General features: G+C 45.2%; 1 protein-coding gene across 1 annotated transcript in view; it reads right to left on the minus strand.

Moving 5' to 3' along the window:
* MAP7D3 (MAP7 domain containing 3) overlaps positions 1-22,694 on the minus strand; it is a gene marked incomplete at both ends in the record, with an annotated part of 267,062 nt that extends 244,368 nt beyond the window's left edge. Inside the window, 2 exon segments of the mRNA XM_082264163.1 lie at positions 22,599-22,655; positions 22,658-22,694. Of these exon segments, the coding sequence (XP_082120289.1) occupies positions 22,599-22,655; positions 22,658-22,694 (94 nt within the window).
* Positions 22,695-23,066: the final 372 nt, after the last annotated feature.

Consider the following 23,066-nt stretch of genomic DNA (forward strand, 5'->3'; position numbering starts at 1 on the left):
ATACTTAACTTTTAACCACCCACAGCTGCCCGGTGCCAGCCAGCCACCCAGTCCCACACACCCACTGTGTACCAGCCACAGGCCCTGGGCCTGTACGTGCCAGCCACCAAAGGTTGCCAACCAGCCAGCCGCCCACCAAAAGGTTGCCAGCCAGCCACCCGCCCACCAAAAGGTTGCCAGCCAGCCACCCGCCCACCAAAGGTTGCCAGCCAGCCACCAAAGGTTGACACAGCCACCCACCCACCCGGTGCAGCCAGCCAGCCATGAAAGGGTGCCTGCCAGCCAGCCATCAAAGCAGTGCCAGCCAGCCACCACAGGGTTTCACTGCCAGCCAGCAACCAAAGGGTGCCACCCACCCCGGTGCCAGTCAGCCATGAAAGGGCGCCAGCCAGCCATCAAAGCGGTGCCACTGCCAGCCAGGGTGCAAACCTATCACAGGGTGCTAGCCAGCCACCCACCACAGGGTGCCAGCCAGCCATTTTGTTTAAGCCTATATTAGTGTCTGACTCTCTTGTTTCAATGAAGATGGATGGAGATAGAAAAATAAAAATTGTGGTCTGGGACTATTTCTCTTCTCCATCTCCAGGAAAATAAGCAGCACTGTGCAACACTTCCAAAAACAATGTGAGCATGGGATCAATAACTGCAAAAACCAAAAATACGTCTAATCTTTGGGCCCATCTAAGAGTTCATCATGTTGAATCGTATAATGCAGCGCAGAAAAAACAAAATGTATCACAAGGTGAATATCCCAGGTAACAATAAAAGATATGTTTCAGAAAAAAAACAGGTGGCTAAAATCAGATGGAAGATCCCAACTGCTGGACAGAGTAATCACAGAGATGATGGTGACTGATAACCAGCCATTTACAATAGTGTCCGACTCTGGATTTAAGCGGTTGATGTCCATAGTTGAGCCAAAGTACACAATGAACAGTGAGAAGTATTATCGAACCAAAATGCTGCAAAAGATTCACCAAAAGGTTGTTGACAAAGTAAAGACTACGCTGCAACCAGAGAATGCTGGCAACGTACTTATTCACGACGGACTGCTGGCCAGGACAAACAGAATCACTAATGAGTCTTACATTCCACTTCATTGACAGCGGATGGACAAGAAGGCATTTGGTGTTGAATACAAAAGTCATGCAAGAATCTCACACTGGGGAGCATATTAAACACTTACCGCAAACTGACGTATATATACACGTCGGCAGACTTTGCGGGGTTATACTGGGATGATACCTCTAGCTAGAGGCATCATCCCGGTACCGTGGTATAGAGCCAACGGTCGGCTTTCCATCGGTAACGACCGATGCAGCTCGGGAGCCGCTCGATCATTACCCGGGTGAGCGGGATGGGACGCCCCCTCCCGCTGCCATCCGTAACTTTCAACGGGCCTCCCGTCCCACCGGGAGACCCGAGCACCCAGCCGGCACGTCCGCCGGCTGGATAGAGTCCCGATAAAAGCCGGAAACTGCTTAGATCGGGTCTCCGATGATGTAACCCGGAGGCGGCGTCTAATAAAAAGTTACAAAAAAATAAAATAAAAAAATTTTAGCCGCCGTCACCGTTAGCTCGCGTACAAAAAAAAAAAACCGTATATGGAAGTCGAATGAAATCGCTGTTCAAACCACACATGTGAGGTATCGCCGCGATCGCCAGAGCGTGAGCAATAATTAAAAAAAAAAAAAAAAGAGCTACGCTCTAACTCTAAACTGGTAACCGTTATAAAAATTTAAAGCGTCGCCTATTGAGATTTCTGTTGACTGTAGTTTGTCGCCATTCCACGGGTGCGCGCAATTTTAAACCATAACATGTTGGGTATCTATTTACTCGGCGTGATGCCGTGACATCTTTCACAATATACAAAAAAAAAAAAAAATGGGCTAACTTTACTGTTTAGTATTTTTTAAATGCAGTGAAATGTGATTTTTCTAAATTTTTCCCAAAAAAAGGGCGTTTTAAAGACCGCTGCGCAAATACCACGTGACAAAAAAAATATTGCAATGACTGCCATTTGATTCTCCAGAGTCTTTGCTAAAATAATATATATAATGTTTGCGGGTTCTAAGTAGTTTTCTAGGAAAAAATACTGATTTTAACTTGTGAACAACAAGTGTCCGAAATAGGGCTGGGGCTTAAGTGGTTAAAGAAATGTTTCTAGGCATGCTAGAAGAATGGGGAATCACCAAAGATCGAGTGATGCTTGTGCTGCAAGACAGTGGTGCGAACATGGTTAAAAAGGTATGAGACTTGCTGAAGTGTCAGACCTCAGTTGCATGGCACACACCCTCCAACTGGTGGTAAATGATGGTCTGTCAAACCAGAAAGCTTTGCTGGACATGATTACCATGCTGAAGTGGGCAGGCCATTTCCACCATTCTGTTCTTGCCAAGCAGCGACTGAGGTGCATTCAGGAAGACCTTGGCCTACCCAAAAACAACCTGATACAGGCTGTTCAACACGATGGAACTCAAGGCTACACATGTTACAAAGGATGCTGGAGCAGAAGCGACCCCCTACTATATATTCTGGTAAATATGGACTTGGAGGACATTCTTGTCCTACTGCAGATCAGTGGGACATAGTAGCCAACATTAGAGAGACGCTCGTACCCATTGAGGAAGTGACACTGGAGGTGAGTCATTAAGACTCATCTGTTTCCTCTGTGATCCCATGTGTGAGAGTCCTGAAGCTGCTTCTTCAACAGAATGAAGGACCCAACAAATGTGGCATCAAAGCGTGTAGGCAGGCCATGAGGGACAGCCTCGCCAAAAGGTTTGAGAATAAAACAGTTGTGCTTGCATGTCTTTTGGATCCTCGATACAAGAACCATCCTTTCTCTTCTGATGATGTATTGGCCAAGGCAAAGCAATGGCTGACAGAAGATAGTCAACACAAGGTGCAGTAGCTTCCTCCCGATGAAAAGAAAAAAGTCAAGGACAAGAAGAGAAGGTTTCTGATGTGGAAGAGCAGGATGCCGGAGAAAAATGTCCCAAAAGAAAACGGACAGAAGAGAAAATTAATAGTGGTCAAATAGATGCAATGTTCAGCGTTTTATTTGGGCCTCATGCAGAGGATTCATGGCAATAATGAGCCTGGATGATGAACTTCATCTCTATTTGAAGGAACCAGTAATTGACAGAAGAAGTGATCCTCTTCGGTGGTGGAAAGAAAATGAGGCACGCTACAAAAGACTTGCTTCTCATGCTAGAAGATAATTTCTGCTCCTCCTACCCCCCTACCAAGTGAGTGTGTTTTTAGTGAAGTGGCAGCAATTTATGAAAATAAAAGAAGCCGTTTAACTGGCAGCGCATCACCAGGGATGAAACCCAACTTCAGGCTGTAATTGACTTGCAAAGGATTTGCAACCAAGTATTAAAAAGTGAAAGTTTGATTTATGATTGTTAATCTGTCCCATTACTTTTGGTCCCTTAAAAAGTGGGAGGCACATATACAAACTGTTGTAATTCCTACACCGTTCCATTGATTTGGATATAAACAAACACCCTCAAATTAAAGCTGAAAGTCTGCAGTTAAAGCACATCTTGTTTGTTTCATTTCAAATCCATTGTGGTGGTGTATAGAGCCAAAAAGATTAGAATTGTGTCGATGTCCCTTTATGGACCTGACTGTATATCTTTATTGTTTACAACAAAGTAAAAAAAATAGAGGGGCACCCTCCCATCAAACGTCAACTAGTAAAAAAATAAAAAATAAAATGGTCAAGGATTACAACGATATTGCATGTGTCATACGATTGCGGGTAGGTATCTTTCATATAAGTACAATCACATGTCGAGTGTATATTAAAGTTTTAATGTGCAAGATAGCATAAAAAAGGAAAGGAAAAAGGAGTAAAAAGAATAAAAAGGAAAAAAAGGAAAGGGAATTACCCAAAAAGGCCTTGAAAAGGAAAGAAGAGAGCTTGAGCAAATCTTTCAGACCAAGCTGTGGCAGTATTATAGCGGTGTAGTCTCTGAATTACCAGTAGGTGATATCAAGTCTTTTAGGGCATCAGACGGAGAAGTCGAGCCAAACACACCTTAAGACCCCCTTTCACACGTGCGTTTCGTTTGTTCGTTTTTCATCCATCCATTTAAAAGGATGAAAATCGGAAACACACATGGGCAAGCAGATGATCATCCATTAACATCCGCCTTCGTTTAACATCCGTTTTTTTGAAACGGAAGAAAGCCCTTTTTTTTTTTTTTTTTTTTTTTACGTTTAAAAAGCAGGCCTGAACAGATGACAAAGGACAAAAGGGTCCATTCCTGCATCTGTTGTAAGGAGTCAGCACCTGCTGGCGTCCTAACAACCGATGACTCCTCATCAGCGTGGAGTCCCCCCCAGTAATAAAGAGAACCTGTCACCAGCCCATCAGAGTAACCGAGTCCCTGTCTCCAGCCCATGCCTCATAGAATATACGTTGGGGCGTTTGCTTTCCAAAATGGGGTTATTTTGTGGGCGTTTTCCATTCTCCTGGTACTCCAGGGCCTTCAAAAGTGTGATAGGTTGTCAGGAAATTAGATATGTATTTTATGTTCCTAGAATGCCTGGAGGCGATACTTGGATGTTGGACCTCTATGTGGCCAAGGCTGTGTAACAGTATCACACATGGTATCGCCAAAATCAGGAGTAGCAGAGTATTTTGGGGTGTATTTTTTTATATATATTTATATATATAAAAAATTAAAAAAAATCTTTAAGTTTTCATTTTCTTTCCACATTTTTCAAACACTTCTGGAAAAAAAATTTTCAAAAGACTCATTATGCCTCTTAAAAGATACGTTGGGGTGTTTGCTTTCCATAATGGGATCATTTTGTGGGTAATTCCACTGTCCTTGTGCTCCAGGGCCTTCAAAAGTGTGATAGGTCATCAGGAAATTAGGTGTGTAATTTATGCTCCAAGAACACCCGACAGTGCTCCTTGCATGTTGGGCCACTATGTGGCTAGGCTGTAAAAGTCTCACATGTGGTATCACTAAGCTAAGGAGGAGTGGCAAAATTTATTTTGGGATGTCATTGGAAGTATGCATATGCTGTGCGAGAAATAACTTAGACAATTTTGTGTAAAAAAAAAAAAGTCTATTTTCCCAAGAATTGTGGGAAAAAAACTACAACTTCAAAAAAACTCACCATGCCTCTTACTAAATGCCTACTTTCCAAAAAGAATAATTTGGGGGGGGGGGGCATTTGTACTGTCCTGACATTTCAGGGCCTCAAGAAATGACATAGGCTGTCAGTAAATCAGGTGTGATCCAAAGCGGAGAAAACGCTGGTGACTGGCACATATTGGAATGTGAAGGCAGGCACCTTTGATATTGATGGAGGCGAGGAAATCTCCTTGACGCAGGGATGCCTACACCGTTCAAATGGATTCCATTCTGAACTTCTGTACCCGCGCAAAGCAGTTGAGCCTCTTGAGGTCCAGGATTGGACGCACTTTGCCTTCCTTCCTGGGGACTGAACAGGTTTGAGTAAAAACCTTGAAAATGCTCCGAAGTCGGAACCGGGTCAATTGAAGGAACAAGTATTGTACCACTCCAAACAGGCCCTGTAAGTGGTTTGGGAAAAAACCTTGCCTGGGGACAAGAATGAAACTCTCTCTTGTATCTGGACCTACATAACTTCGTAGACCCACCTGTCCTGCACCAGGGAAGTCGATGAGCCTGGAAACAAGCAAAGACCTCCCCCCGATATGGGTGAGGGTGCACCTACTTGTTGAAGGAGCCTTATCCACAGGTCTGGAGAAGCCCGATCTTGGCTTGCCAGACCAGGTTCGTTTGGATCCCCCTGAAGAGGCCCTCAAAGGCTTTGAGTCCTTGCCAGTTGGCCCTGAGGGACGAAAAAATGTCTTATGAGCTGAGAAGGAAGGCCCACGTCTATAACAAAGTGCTTTGCCCTTAGTAGCCTGCACAAAAAAAAAAAAGTACACTCCCCCCCCCCCCCTGTGAGACCTTTAATGATCTAATCTAGGGTTGGAAAGGAAGATCAGTCAAGGCCTTTTCTGAAGTCTGATCCGCAGACCACTGCCAAAACAGAGAGAGATAGGCCATCAGGGGAGCCGCATCCAAAGAGGCATCACAGAAACTGCAGCCCCTTAATCAGCTGGTCCGCCAGCTCGGCAAAGGCTAGGGGGAGCTGTTCCCCCTCGAGGTCACAGCGTAAGAGCTTAGCCCACTCGGTCAGAGTTTGCGACACTAGGGCAATGGTGAATAGCAGCCTCATAGCCAAACCAGCCAGAGTGTACAAATTGTGGGCCAAAGCCTCTGCCTTCCAGTCAGCTGGATCCCTAAAGGCCGGGGACTCTTCAACCGGGATCATGTATGCCTTGTTCAATCTGAAAACCAGAGGGTCCACCACCGGTGGCACAGTCCATTTCTTAAGAAGGGACTCCTTATAGGGGTAACTCCTAGTAAAGCGCTTTGGTCGTACCCACTCTTTTGCAACAATTCTGTCAAAATAAGCGGGGAAAGGAAACACCTTTGCCGCTCTGGATGGCTTGGGTGTGCCAAAGGTTACCTGCGCCTCCGTCGCAGCTTCAGTTGCGTCCTCCATCTTTAGAGTCTCATGCACAGATACAATCAGTGCATCTATCAGCGCCTTTTCGTGCACGGTCACAGACGTGGAGGAATCATCCTCACTATCAGAGGATTCCAGGCACGTGGTTACAGACCCAGCAGGTTGACACATCCGCGGTGGCCAAATCAGATTCAGGATCTAATGAGACAGATGAGGCAGGGGAAAGCGGGGGGAGCTTTTTTCTAGCCTGTCCCCCGAAAGCCACCTCCACCCTTGACACAAGGGACTCCAGAACCGCCATCAGTGCATGGATGGATGGTTGGGACCCGCAGCCTCAGAGAGGGGATCAGGTGGGGAAATGTGCTCCAAAAAGACTCCATGAGACCAGGGGGACCCCACAAAAGGGACAACCCCCACCACGCTGGCAGCACCACCCAGTCGCCAGGCACAAGGCACCAAGCAATTCTCAGCAGAGAGGATCCCACCAGACTCATCACCCGCAGAAACAAGCGCCTGCAGCCACCAGAATAATGAACTACACATGCAGTGATCAGGAAGTAAAATTAACCAGGAATCAGCACCAGGGGATGAGGAGGGGCTCCCACTGCCGAAATCGCCATCCACAGGGCTCCACTGTCATGGCCTCTGCCATTTCCAATGGCAAACAACAAGAAAATGGTCGTCGGACTACACAAACATGGCTGCCGTGTATAGGAACACAGAGGCTCTGCACAGTAACACAAGGCATACAGGGATTCAGGAGGGAGACAAGGCCTCAGGGACAGATCCAGGAAGGATCCCCCCCCCCACAGTCAATCGTCCGGTCACCGGCGGAGCACCTCCCGGTCCCCATCGCTAGTAAGCACCCTGGACCACCCCAGGAATAGTGGCCAGACTACCCAAACAGCCCCAACATATGTGGAGGGGAGGGGGGGGTGGCAGGTGAGGGACTTGGCGGGGGTTCCTGCAGGAAGGAAAGGAACCTGGGGGATCTGACCTTCCCAAGGAGGGGTCCATGTCCACCCCAAAACCCTCCAGGGGGAGAAAGGGGAAAAATACTTACCATACCAGGAACCAGGTGGGCACCGCTCCAGACAGAACCCCTCTTCCATCTATATGGAGGGGGGGGCTGTCGGCCCAGAAGGAAAGCTGCGACTCAGGCCGAGACCCGGTCGTATGCGACCTCACAAGGAATTTAACTCGCAGGCCAGCCCCCGCTCGGTGGGGCTATGTCTTGCCACGCTTTCATAAAGGCCAGATTTGATGAGTGCATACCTAAGGCTGGTTTCACACTGCAACACGGAGCAGCTCACAGCAGGGGTCCGGTGCATCCCTGTTCACCATTTCAGGTCCGATTTCTGTCCAAATTTGTGGCTGAATTCGGACCTAAAAAAGGGACAAGACGACGCACAGGACTCCTGCGCAATTCGCTCCGGAGCGTGAAGCTCCATAGAAAGCCAGTCACAATCTCCTGTCATGCGAATTGGATGCAGGGAAACCTGCATCTAATTTGCAATAGTGTGAACCCAGCCTAATAGTTGTTCTGTGGACAGATTCTCCCACCTGGGCTGTGGATCTCTGAAGCTCCTTCAGAGTTACCAAGGGCTGATTCTCTGATTAATGCTCTTCTTGCCCGGCATGTCACTTTAGGTGGACGGCCATGTCTTGGTAAGGTTGCAGTTGTGCCAAACTCTATTTTCGGATGATGGATTGAACAGTGCTCCGTGAGATGTTCAAAGCTTGGGGAACCTCTCCACAACTTTATCCTTGACCAGTCTGGTGTGTTCCTTGGCCTCCGTTTGCTCACTAAGATTCTCTAACAAACCTCTGAGGGCTTCACAGAACAGCTGTATTTATACTGAGATTAAATTATACACAGGTGGACTCTATTCACTAATTAGGTGACTGCTGAAGACAATTGGTTCCACTAGATTTTAGTTAGGGGCATCGGAGTAAAGGGGGCTGAATACAAATGCACACCACACTTTTCAGATATTTGTAAAAAAAAAAAAAAAATTCAAAAAAACTATTTATCATTTTCCTTCCACTTCACAATTATGTGCCACTTTGTGTTGGTCTATCACATAAAATCCCCCCCAAAAAAACAAAGGGTATGAATATTTTTTCAAGGCACGGTACATTTGAAGGACAGCTTGATCAAAAAAAAAAAAAAAAAAAAAAAAAAAAAAAAAAAAGACAGGCCCCCGTTCACATACAAGCGACGCTACTTCCCGGGGCGACCGAGGTCGCGGTGCGAGCAGCGCGCCGCGACCTCGGAGCGGCCGGCACGGACTTCATAACATTGAAGTCTATGACGGTCGCTCCGGGTCGCCCCAAAGAAGCTCCGGACCCTTTTTCCAAGTCGGAGCGACTTGTGTCGCTCCTATTAGAACAGGTCCGCAGCTTCCCTATGGAAGGCGACCTATGGCGACCTGTGAGGCGACCAGGTCGCCTCACAGGTCGCCTCAGTGTGAACGGGGACTTACTAGCCAGATTACCAGGTGAAAATAAAACAAAGAAGGCATAAATAGAAGAAAACGAATGCAGCCACCTCACCTCATCTAAGCATTGGTAAGCTGCAATATAATAAGGTTTGCTTTTATGTTTGATACAGCTTAACATAAAAACAGATTATAGGGTTCTTACAGCACTTGCTGCATACTTGTTCAGCAGTACAGTTTAGGGACATAGAAAACTCTAAAGCTAGAAGGATGGCAACTAGCATTCTGAAATTGATCATAATGGACAGTCTCAATACTTCTCCAGTAAGTTACCTTTGAGCCAAATGAAATATTAAGCTCAGTTCTAATTACAGTAAGCACTAGTTAGCAAAATGCTCAAAAAGAATCACATTACAAATCACCTTGTTGCCTTGAACAGGATACAAAGGAATGAAGCTCTTCAGGGCAGAAACCTCATTCTCTGCGAGTCTTAGATACTTGTTATTTACAAATTGAGACTACTTTGTATAAAATATCTTATAGAAGACACAACATGAAAAAATAAACACAAATAGCACACAAGTGACAGCTTCTCTAAATTAAAAGAAAAGAATTACAAAATAACTATTAAGATAATAAATCAACAGGTATGTGTAAAAAAAAAAAAAAAAAAAAATGGCTTTAGGCTCCATTTACAACAGTCCAAAACTGAATTCAGTGCTGGAACACAAGACGCTTGCATGCTGGATCCTGAAGCAAATGAACCTACAATACAAATAAGTAATTTAACAGCAGCTACAAAGATCTCACAGAAATTGAAAAGTGACCATTTATCCACAAGCATGGAGTGGAGCAGCTCAGACTTAAAAGTCTTGTAAAATAATATTGCTAACTAGTCAAATATTTTAGCTTCAGTTCTTACATATACAACTGCATTTGCAGTACAAATAGCAGCAGTTGTTTGTACAGTGAAGACAGTGTCAGAATACTAACATTCCAGGAGAAAGAGCAGGCAAGAGGGAAGACGCTTACTAAAACAATGACAACACAGTATTGTCCATCGCCATCAGTTATTCAATATTCATTTTCTATTCGATTGTAAGCTCTCACATGCAACACCCCCTTCCCCCTCCTAATCTTCTTGTACTGAATTGTACTGTAACTGTACTGTCTCACTTTATATTGTAAAGTGCTCAGCAAACTGCTGGCGCTATGTAAATATTGAATTATAAAACTTTGAATGACAGCTCTGACTTGGTTCAGTAAAACGCAAAGTGGGTGTGATGGGCACAACATGATTCCAATCAGAACATTTAAAAAAAAAAAAAAAAAATTAAAAAGTAGCATTAGACATATGGCTAGATTATACATAGTTACAAGGGTCCAGCTTGGACCACTGTAAATATGTATATACCAGGGCTCAACAAATGCCAGGCACCAGGTCACCAGCCCACCCACCTTGACTCTCATTGCCTGACGCCCTGGACATGCAGATCCGGGCCCTGGGCAGCCGATCCCTCTCCCACCCTAGCTAGTCTCTGTGGTTTCCCCAGAAGCAGGCCGGGCTGAGGAAGCACTGTCCCCTCCTCTTCCCCAACGCCTCAGCAGAGCATAAGGTGGAAATGTTATCCTGTGTGGAACTGAGAAAAAAAAAAAAACAATGCGAGACGTCCTAGCCTTCCACACACTGTTACAAATGAGTTTTTTGCATTTTTGTCTGTTTCCAAATTGTATATTTCCCCTCACTTCCTGTCCTGGCAGGAAGTGAAGATAAATTCCTCAATAGGGACACAGAAAAAAAAAAAAGCGGTAATATACTCCTCTTTAACGTTTACCTACCGGTAAGCCTTAGTAAAATTAAGATCTCCTAAACCTGCGCGGTTTAGGAGATATTTGCCCTGCATGCAGCCGCTGACACCAACGGCGCATGCGCTCTGAAGGTCCGGCGTGACGTCATCGCGGCTCCAGCCACTCACAGCACCGGAGCCGCCGAAACCGGAAGAGACACTGAGCGAAGATGTCGGCTGCCTCAGCGGTGTCTGGGCTGCTTTCTAAAGGCAAGTATTTCATAATGAGCTGGTATGCAATGCATACTAGCTCATTATGCCTTTGTCCTGCAGGGTTTGGTTTTTTATTTTTGAGGATACAACCATTTTAAGTGTTAGGCTGGCCATACATTATACAATTTTCTTGAAATTTACCTTCAGCTATGTAGTACAAAGGCCTACCTAATTGGATACAAGTGGAAGTGTTTAGCTTTGACCTAATATTATGTAGTTTGTGGTAATTCAAACAGAAAATTGTACAAGAAAATTGAACATGTATGGCCAGCCTAAGGGTTAAAAGAGAAGTTTGGGGTATATATACAAAAAAAAAAAATCTATACTCCCCTCTATGCTGCAGCAACCCTACACTGATCACAAGACCGCTAAGCAATTCATACACTGGCTGCTCGGAGCGGAGAGTAGTGACTATCAGGTCACCACTCTCTGCTCCTCCAGCACTCACTGGAGCACCAGGCTAGAGAGGGTGGCGGGCATAGCTGGGTTCAGTATTCAGTCACAAGCTGAGCGGGGAGCCAGCTGTCAATCAGGCAACTGGGTGGAACCCTATAATATTGTTGGCAACCTTCCAGAGTCTGGAGCGGCTTTGCCACGTCAGCTGACAAAGGGTATTAGCCCGCTAAAAGCCGACTCGGTGTCACAGGAGAGCAAAAGTAAGTGCACTCCTGTGACCCACAAGAGCGGAAACGGTCAGAAAAACTTACACTATACTTTATAATTGTAAACATATGGTCAAGCCTGAGGGTTAGTAAATCAGGAAAAGGCAAAAAAAAAGGCAAAAATATTTTGGGACACAATGGTGTAGATTTACTAAAACTGGTGCAGCCGTGCATGGTAGCCAATCAGCTTCCAATTAAGCTTGTTCAATTAGGCTTTATCAATAAAACCTAGAAGCTGATTGGTTTCTATGCAGAGCTGCACGCTCCCGTTTTAGTCAATTCCCCCCTATTTCTCGCTGTTTTTTTTAGCACAAAAAGCGCCGAAAATTATCACTGGAAGTATTGACATTCTGATTTTCAGAGCTTTTGAAGAGATTATAGATCTACATACACACACACACGTGCGCAAACACCCTTCTGGCTCACAAATTCTGTTCAAGTTTCACCAACAAATAAATATCATGCAAAGGTTTTAAAAATGAAATTCAAAAAAAATAAAAAAAAAGGAGGGCTTAAAAAAACTCTCCCACTTCACTAGACTGGAGCTTTAAAAAATAAATAAATAGAAAAGAAAAAAAAAAACTCTCAAACTTCAGATGCACACTATAGGAAACTCATAAAATACCCGGAAATGGAATGACTGTCACATTTAAGAACCGCTCACAATCATGGTGACGGAAAGGAAACCAGTCACAGTAATAGCAGAGTTCCAGTTCACAGCAGTAGAAGGAAGCTCTAGAGACATTCTGCAATCAACAACATTACCACCAAAGAGACAAGCAGTGAATTCTGCCAGAATGGATTTTAACATTTTTATTTTCCATACACAGCACATAAATATTTGAATTAAAGACCATATGCATAGTGAACAAACAGTACATACTTGGGTTAGTTTTGCACAGGCTTTTGAAAACATTTAAAGTGGTATTAATAACAAATTATATTGCAGCTTACCTTCGATGTGGTGGCTGCATTGGAGTTTTATTCTTTCGTGCCGATTCACACTATAGCGATGCGGGAACACTGCGAATCTACTGCGTGTTCCCGCATCGCATCCGCAGCACAGGCAGTTCACACTGCCATATGCGATACGCTGGGGGTGTCAATTCAAAGTTAGCAACACCCACAGATCAGATCGCATATTGCAGTGCAATCTGACAGTTCGCAGAGGAATCAGATCGCACTGGTGTGAACTACCATGCGATCCGATTCTGCTGCGGACCAAAAAAAAAAAAAAAAGGGTCCTGTACGAGTTCACTGCGATTTCGGTGCGAATTCAGCCACACAAACTGTATGGCTGAATTCGCACAGCACAGACATCGCATGTGATTTTAGGAGCAGTGTGCTCCGAATCACATGCGATGTCTGTCATCACAATAGTGTGAACCGGCATTTTGACTTTTTTTAACCTCTTGATCCAGCCAGTAAAGCTGGTCATACAGTAGGGAAATTATTTGATCCCCTGCAGATTTTGTACGTTTTCCCACTTACTTACAGGGTCTATAATTTTTATCTTTTGGAAAAAAAATTTTTATCATCATCATAGGTGAATTTTAAATTATGGAGACAGAATATTAACCAAAAATCTAGAAAAAAAAAAATACAAATGTTATACATTGAGTTGCAGTTCAACGACTAAAATAGCTATTTAAGCATTTGCCGTCTGCCCTATAGCAGATTGACAGTGGTAAGGTGGTTGCACTATCCTAACTGGCTGTCATATGACGTCCAGCAGGATAGACGGCTCTGCACGTCCTCGGTGCTGCTGTGTGTCACTGACTTACCACATCTCCGATCCCGGTAAAGAGCCTAATGACGTAGGCTCTTTACCATGTGACCAGCTGTGTCCAATCACAGCCGGTCACATAGTAAATAGGAAGTGCCGTTGATCGGCTTGCCTCAGTTTGTGCCTCACAAGAACGATCGGCGGCTCTCCTGACGGGGGGGGGGGTCTGTGCTGGTAATCGGAGCACTGATTACCAGTGCAGACTCTTGGAGGGGTGCCACTAGAGCCAAAGGGGGGGGTGCCACTAGAGCCACCAGGGATACCCACCCATGGCCACCAGGGATGGCAATCAGGGCTCAGGGACCCTTTCAGTGCCCTCCCCATCAGAGCTGCCCATGATTGCCATCTATCAGTGCCGCATATCAGTGCTGCATATGAGTGCCTCCCCATCAGTTCCATCCCATCAGTGCAGGAAAAAAAAATTATCTATTTACAAAATTTTATAACAAAAATTTTTTTTTTTTCAAACTTGTCTGTCTTTTTTTTTTGTGTAGCAGGAAAAAAATAAAATAAAAAATAAGCCTTGCTGTGATCAAATACCACCAAAAGAAATCTCTATTTGTGGGGGGAAAAAAATGACAAATTTGGTTTAGGTACAGTGTTGCGATTGTCATTCAAAATGCAACAGCGCTAAAAGCTGAAAATTGGCCTGGGCAGGAAAGGGTTGAAAGTGCCCTGTATTGAAGTGGTTAATTCCCCACGCAAAACAGGACTTTATACTTGGTGGAGAAATCCTTGTTGGCAAGCAAAGACATTTCTTGTAGTTGGTTACCAGGTTTGCAAACATCTCAGGAGGGATTTCGGTCCACTCTTCTATACAGATCTTCTTTAAGATTTCTTGGCTGTCGCTTGGCAACTTAACGTTTCAGCTCCCTCCATAAATTTTCTATAGGATTAAGGTCTGGAGACTGGCTAGGCCACTCCATGACCTTAATGTGCTTCTTCTTGAGCCACCCCTTTGTTGCCTTGGCGGTATGTTTTGGGTCATTGTCATGCTGGAAGACCCATCCATGACCCATCTTCAGTGTTCTGGCTGAGGGAAGAAGGTTCTCATCCAAGATTTTATAATACCTTGTAAAATTACATTCATTGGCCCCTCAATGCGGCAAAGTCAGCTTGTATCTTTAACAGAGAAACAGCTCCAAAGAATAAGGTTTCCACCCCCGTGCTTGACTGCAGGAATAGTGTTCTTAAGATCATAGTCAGCATTATTCTTCCACCAAATATGGCGAGTCGAGTTAATGCCAAAAAGCTCGATTTTGATCTCATCTGACTACAGCACTTTCTCCCAATCCTTCTCTGAATCATTTAGAACTTCAGACTGGCCTGTATAGGTGCCTTCTTAAGGAGGGGGACCTTGCGGGCACTGCAAGATTTCAATTGATGGCAGCGTATTGTGTTTGATGACTGTGGTCCCGACTGCCTAGAGATCATTCACAAGCTCCTCCTGTGTAGTTCTCAGCTGATCCCTCACTTTTCTCATAATCATCCTTACCCCATGAGGCAAAATCTTGCATGGAGCTCCAGACCGAGGGCGATTGATGTTTATTTTGGATTTCTTCAATTTGTGAATAATTGCTTCAACAGTTGTCTGCTTCTCACCAAGCTTCTTGCCAATGGTCTTGTAGCCCATTCCAGCCTTGTGTAGGTCTACAGTCTTGTACGAGACTTCCTTTGACAGCTCTTTGGTCTTGCCCATGATCGTGAGGTTTGACTAGAAGAAAGATTCTGTGGACAGGTATTTTTTATACACATAACAAGTTGTCGTTAGGAGCACCTTCTTAAATTGACAGGACTAATCTGTGTACCACATGAGCACATACTGTAGTCAGTCTGTGGGAGCCAGAATTATTGTTGGTTGGTAGAGGATCAAATACTTATTTTACTCACTCAACTGCAACTGAATTTATAACATTTGTATCGTGTTTTTCTAGATTTTTGGTTGATATTCTGTCTCTATCATTAAAATACACCTATGATAAAAATGATAGACCCTTCATTTCTTTGTAAGGGGCAAACTTACAAAATCTGCAGGGGATCAAAAAATTAGTTTCCCCATTGTATACGATCAGAATTTTGTGTTTAATTTTTTAATCATTAATGGGGTCAATTCATCATTCCTTTTTGATTATAGTGATGAGAAAATTTGCCGAAGCAGAATGGAAAACGTTTAACTGAAATTTCTAATAGAGTACGTGGTTCTTTCAGAAAACTACTGTCATTTCAAAATCGAATGTTAAAGGAAATATTGAAGTGCTTTCGAACATTTGTCAATTGAATATATTGAGAATTTTCATATGACAAGATTAGGTCTGTTATTTTATCAAGTGCCTGTAATAGACCAAGCTGTCCAGCAAAAAGTGACAGATAGAGGTTTGAGAGAAACCATTTAAACACTGGCAGGGGTGCATGTACATCAATGGTGAGGTAGAGAACCTATTCTCTAGCTGTGGATCTTTTGCTAGAACTATTACTACCACAAGCCTAACACAGGCCACAAACCAGTTAGCTAGGACAGATATTTGATAAATGCAACAGGACAGAAAAATTAAGAGCTTGACTAACGTTTGGGTCATGAAATTCCAAGCTTTACAAATATAATCAGCCAAAAGCAATACATGCAAAACATTTTAGGCCAGGGCTTGGCAAATTCGTTTGAAATCTAGGAGCCATTTTTTTTTTCACGCATGTCAAATGGCCGGCTTCCGTTGGACTGGCTGCCATACACACTAGGCTACAATGGCGGCCAGTTTTTTTATTGAACCGGCTGATGTTGCCCGGCATTCGACCCGTGTGTACTTGTTTTCTTCTTCGGAGAGATATTAAAGGAACACTCCAACCACCATGACCACTTGAGTGATTTGAAGTTGTCATGCTGGTAGGAGTCAAACACTGCACATGCTGGGATATTTACATTTATGTTTGCACCCCAAACACATGTGACTTACTGCTGGTGGGTACTGCTGGCGGGAAATGCTGGCCGAGATTACTGAGCGGAGCTGGAGGAAGCCTGCAGAGCCAATGCTTCCTGTAGCTCTCTGGTCACAGGCGGAGTGCATTTAATGTCATTCCGCCTGTGACAGGACAGAGCTGGAACTACACAGGAAGCATCAGCTCCATTCTGTCACAGCTGACAGACACCGCTCTTTCGCCAGAAATCCCAAGTCTCCTACGAGGTGCGGGAGTCTCCACCATGCGGGCGCGGCACTTGTGGGTGTCAGAGAGACGCAGCCCGCAGGCAGGAAACTCCCGCACCTGGCAGGAGACCCCTCCGGCAGTGTAACCCAGGTGCCAGGCCACTAATTCTAGTTGCCAATGCGACCTGGCGCCCGGGGTTTGTCTAGCCCTGTTTTAGGCTACAGTGTGGCTCTTCATCAAGAAAAAAACAGAACTCCATTCTACAAACTTTAGCTAAAGTGGTAGTAAAGTCTGTTTTATTTTCACCTTACAATCAAGCTTACCTGTAGATACAATGTATATCTCCTAAACCGTTTAGGAAATATTCACATTGGCAAAAGCCAATGACATTACCCACGCATGCGCAGTGACGCTCTACAGTACGGCCCCAGTCATTTAAAGGAGTTGTAAAGTCAGAAGGTTTTTTATCTTAATGCATTCTTTGCATTAAGATAAAAAACCCTCTGGGTGTAGCAGCCCCCCAGCACCCCCTAATACTTACCTGAGGTCCTTCTTTGTCCAGGAGTCCCTTGGTCTTCGGGGACTCTTCCTCCTGATTGGCTGGGACACAGCCACGGTGCCACTGACAGCAGTCAAAGTCAGTTAGCCAATCATGGGAGAGAGGGGCAAGGCCGAATGGCAGCTCCATGTCTGAATGGACACACGGAGCTGTAGCTCGGCTTGGGTGCCCCCATAGCAGACGGCTTGCTGTGGGGGCAATCGACAGGAGGGAGGGGCCAGGAGCAGCAACGAGGGACCCAAGAAGAAGAGGATCCAGGCTGCCCTGTGCAAAACCAACTGCACAGAGGAGGGAAGAATAACATGTTTTTGTTTTTTTTTTTAAATAACAGACTTTACAATCACTTTAAACAGCCAGAGCCCATGAACCTGGAAGGAAGACTGGTTAAAAAATAGGAGGCACGGGGGGAACTGTGCTGTAGGGCTCGATTTGCAGGTAAGTCGATTTGCAGGCAAGTCATATAAACAATCTGCAGAGTACCCATTTATTACTTTTTTTTTTGGTGGTTTACTACCACTTTAAGCTCCTGTTCTCATTGCAGTGTTGCAAAGATGAATAAGCTATCCTGATTTGCCACAGAGGACTTCAGCTGTTACACTATACTGTGCAATTGTGTGGACAAAGGCATAGATAGCCTGGAAAAAGAAAAATATGCAGGGCTGACACCAATCCACAGAACTAGTAATTATGGCTACCATCCTAAGGCCCTTTTACCACAGGCTGTCCATTCGGATCTGCAGGGGATTTGAGTACATTTCACCTCAAGGAACCCTATGGGAAGGAGGATGTAAACGAACGCACATCCATTTACATTCTCAGACACGCCACATTTAACTATGAAATATGGAAAAGGAAGCAGAATTTTTCTGGGTTTTTTTTTTGGGACCTAGACAAACTCAAAGGTAATCAGATGTAAAAGGCTGCACCATCCACTTACATACATCTGCCCATGGTGGATGCGAAGTGAATGGTGTGAAATGACCAGAAGGCAGCACATACCTCCACCTTCCATCTGCCAGGCAGCATTGAGGTGACTTTCATGGCTTCCAACCTCCAGGCAAAAAAAAAAATGAACCTACAAAAAAAAAAAAGAGAAGGAATCCTTTCCCAATGTCCACATTTCTAGGCCACTGCTCCGTTCAGTAGAAATCTTCTGCTGAAATTTGAAGAAACAAAAATCAACATTTCCAGGCGTGTGGATCTCCTGCGTCCTCCACATCACTTCCCGGTTACTCCTGCTGACTTCTACTCATTGTAGACCACAGACTGACACTCCTGGAAATGTCAATTTCCCCAGCAGGGTCCAGCAAAAGATTTCTGCTAATTGCAGTGGTGCTACAAGGGAAAGGTAAGCAGAGGAACCCCGACCTGGACATGACAGAGCACTCTGATGGGGTCTAATAAATAATGACTACATATATCCTATCTGAGCCAAAGCACAATCATGAAGATTCAGAGTGCTGCAGGAAACATTTTTCACAGCCTGCCCCCCCCCCCCCCCCAATACATTTTTATTTCACACCCTTGTTATAAAGTTGAAAAGGTGTTGCAATGTAACTGCTAAAAGAAATGGAAAAAAGGATCCTTTCACACGGAGCAGACCGTTTTTTTTTTTAATTTACAGACACTGATGACACTTGTGTCATCCGGTCCGTATTTCCATTTATCATCCCATCCATTTGAGGATAATAAACAGTGATAATGTATGTCAATGGGATTGCGGATGTCAGGAGATGACACCGCTGACATCTGTTTTTGCGTCCGTTTTGTTTTTTCAAACAGAAGAATAGGGTTCTCTTCTGTTCCAAAAAACGGAACTGATTGGAAAGGACGCAAATCAGATGTCAGAGGATGGTCATCCACAATGCCATTGACATGCATTATGTCCGTTTTTCATCCGCAAAAAAATGGGATGAAAAACTGACAGCCGCCCGTGTGAAAGGACCCAAAGGGATGATATGATCCGTGTCCCTAACTGGTGTGTCCTCCATTCATTTCTACAGCCAGAACCCCTACATTACCCCTATGAAGAGGCCCTGGCCATTATATACCATGGAGTGTGGTTTATTATTTGCTCCCCAAGTCCTAGGTCAGTGTCTTTACTGTGAACATATCCTGTGTCGCAGACAGTCTGGACCATTCCTTATTTGCTGGAAGAACAGCCATCTTTCTGGAAGATCAGATCCATATCTCCTTACTGCCCTGAGATTGCACTGATATCCTGCAGGTCCAGGCTAAACCCTATACTGGGACCAGCCTGCAGTACAAATGATCTTCTCCCCCTCCCCCAACACCCACTCAGATTATACACAATGGGAGTTTGTCAGCAGGTCCCAGACAATTTTTTTAATGACAGGGACCTGCTGATCAGCTGTGTGCAATCACAGCCCAGAGCTCTGTGTCAACAATCAATCAACACAACACTCTTTATAGAGGGAACAATCTCTCAGTTTCTTACCCCTGAAAAACAGGGACAAGAAACAAGAGATCTTTAGAAAAAAAAAAAAATCAGCACATTACACATATTTAGGCACACATTTAACTCCTTGATAACCCAAGATGTTTACCGCTTCCCAGCCAGCGTCATTAGAACAGTGACAGTGTATAATTGTCACTGCTTTAAGCCCCGTACACACGTACCGATCGTCGGCATACAAATGTTCGTCTTTTCTCCCCGGGATGTCGGTGTCTGTTGAAAAGTGCAAAGACAGCACAAGGACAGCACAAGAATTTTGTCTGCAGACTTCAGCTGACTGCAGAAGTGATGTCATGTAATGGTTAACTTTCCCTGTGTTTTTAATTTTCTGAGCATGCCCAGTCTTGCAAATCTGCGGTCTGTCGGCCGAATTCTGTACTGACAGGCGAACAATCGTCCGTTCTGGTGTCCGCAGACAAAAATTTTCATGTTTGCAAGAAAGACTTTTGTCCGCGGATTGTGCGCAGACAGCTGTCGGAGGCACCATACTAACACGCGTACAATCGGCAGATCTTTCGTCCGCCGACGTTTGTATGCCGACGATCGGTACGTGTGTACGGGCCTTAAGTCAGGGGCAGTTAGTTTCCATTAAGGCTCCATGTACACGGGACGTTGTTAAAAGTCCCTTTGAATGCTGGAATTTTTAGGACGTTTGAAACGTCCGTTCGGTCGCGTTTGTACCCGCGTTTAGCGGGCGTTTAGCAGCGTTTGCGTTTAGAAGCGTTCCTAGAGGTCAAAAAAATTATTCCCCTTTAAAATGGAAAAACGCGAACGCTAAACGCGGGTCATCGCGTTCAGACGCGTTCGGACGCCTGAAACGCCGGGAAACACACGTTCGAACGCAAATAATTGCGTTCTAAAAACAGTCCCTGAACGCAACTGCCTGCAAATGACTGTAAACGACCTGGTGTACATGGACAGATAAGATAAAATGTAGATAGGTTCAGGGGCTTCCGAAAAAAACGCCCAACTGCTCCTAAACGGCCATTTCCAGCGTCCCGTGTACATGGAGCCTAAAGGCCCGTACACACGTACCGATCGTCGGCATACAAACGTCGGTGGACGAAGGATCTGCCGATTGTACGCGTGTTAGTATGGTGCCTCCGACAGATGTCTGCGCACAATCCGCGGACAAAAGTCTTTCGTGCAAACATGAAAATATTTGTATGCCGACACCAGAACGGACGATTGTTCGCCTGTCAGTACACAATTCGGCCGACAGACCGCAGATTTGCAAGACTGGGCATGCTCAGAAAATAGAAAACACAGGGAAAGTTAACCATTACATGACATCACTTCTGCAGTCGGCGGACAAAATTCTTGTGCTGTCCTTGTGCTGTCTTTGCACTTTTCAGCAGACACCGACATCCCGGGGAGAAAAGAGGAACATTTGTAAGCCGACCATCGGTACGTGTGTACGGGGCTTAAGTGTCAGATTGACCGCTGCACTATTGCAGTCCCATTATAAGTCACAGACCACCGCCATTAGTATTCAAAAAAAAATCAATAAAATTTATATATGAGAATACATTTTACTCAAAATTATTGAAGAAATTTGATTTTTTATTGGATAGGTTTTATAGCAGAAAGTAAAAAATTGTGTTTTTTAAAGTTCAAAATTGTCAATCTTTTCTTGTTTATATAATTAAAAAAAGCCCAGTGGGGATCAAATACCACCAAACAAAAGCTCTATTTGTTAAAAAAAAAAAAAAAAAGCTATAGATTTTGTTTGTGTACAGTGTTGCAGGACCATTTAATTACCAGTTAAAGTAGCACAGTGTTAGAGTCGGTTCACACTGGGACAACACGACTCTGTACTACTTCGGGGGCGACTTGTGCATTCCCATGCACCACGACTTCGGAGCGACTTGCAAGGACTTCACATAATGGAAGTCTAGGCAAGTCGCTCCGAGGTCGCCCCGAAGTAGTACAGGACCCTTTTTCTAAGTGTGTCGCTCCTATTAGAACGGGTCCTATAGTAGTCAATGGACCGCGAGGGAGCGCGACTTGTCAGGCTGACAAGTCGCCTGACAAGTCACGCTAATGTGGACCGACTCTTAAAGTCGCACAGTGTTAAAGAGCCTGGTCATGACAGGGGTGACACCTTCAGGAGCTGAGGTGGTTATACCGCCCCCTTTCCGTTGTTCCTGAATGAACACAGTGAATGATCGGTACCGATTGCTCCTGTGTTCACTCACAACTCAAGCATAGTAAAGTGTGTTTACTATGCTTCGGTTTATGAATGAATAGAAAGCTACTCAGCACTGCAGAGACCAGGAGTGGGGAATCGCTGTCCTCAGTTCTCTTTCTGTGACAAAAGTGAGACATCAGGGGTCTGTTTAGACTCCTGATATTTCAGCAAAGTCCCACAACAGGACTGATAAAAAGAAATACAATTCTAAAAACTGTGAAAAAAAAAGTGTTGTTCATGGCTGCTTTTGTCTCTGAAAAGCAAACGAGATTCAGACTGTATCACCGCCTGCTTTAACCCCTTCATGCCCGGACTAGAATGCTGAGCACCACCATTCACTTTAATTGGTGATGTGGGACAGAGGACAGGGGGGGGGGGGGGGGGGAGGGGTGTTAATTCATGAAACGGTTGAGGGTAGTAATGGAGTCACCCAAGGGTGTCAGATTGTCCACCCCACCATCCATCATAATTTAACCACACCCACCTTTCCTGCCCTCCTGAAGTGTTCCATTGTCAGAAGTTGGGGGGAGTTGTGCAGCCCCCCCTCTCCTCATTACCCATAGGAAGTGCTGGAAGGTTTCCAGGCCGGGGCGGAGTGCTGCCACCTCACAGACACCGGACCCCCTTCTCTCTCCTCCATGACAGGCCACGTCTCCCCTCAGCCCTGCACAGCCACTCTCCCTGCTCCCCGCCTCTACCCGCTGCCTATGGACAGGCCGCACACACAAGCCCCGGTATAGCCGCTGTCTACACTCACCCATCTGCTCCCGAAGCTCCTTCAGTTTGCCGCTACCGTCCGCCATCTTCCCCTCCCCGGTATTGCCGCTCTCTCTATCCGCCCTGGGCTGCGCATGCGCCTCCTGCAATCACGCGCCGCTCCTGTTGCTGCTGCAGTTGCTAAGGAGGACTGTGATTGGGCTTAACCCCTTCCCGCCCGAGCTGTCATTCCACAGGGGAGCGCTGTGTGCCGACACGTGACCCGAGCTGTTCGCTGCCTCTGGTTTATCACTCATCCGGGACGGAAATCTCCCTTCACTGGCTGCATACTTGTCCCTGATCAGTAAGAGCCTACTTTAGAGCTCATGCACTCCTCACGTTCAGTGTGCAGTTCTACATGCACGACATGGAGTGCATTTTTTAGAGTTGCACCGCGTTGCATTGCATGCGTTTTCGGTGCATTCCAGTACGTTTACATGCATAAAATGCAGCAAGTTATACTTCTTTT

This window comes from Pelophylax lessonae, assembly GCF_965119305.1.
Source record: "Pelophylax lessonae genome assembly, chromosome: 7".
Classification (NCBI taxonomy): Eukaryota; Metazoa; Chordata; class Amphibia; order Anura; family Ranidae; genus Pelophylax; species Pelophylax lessonae.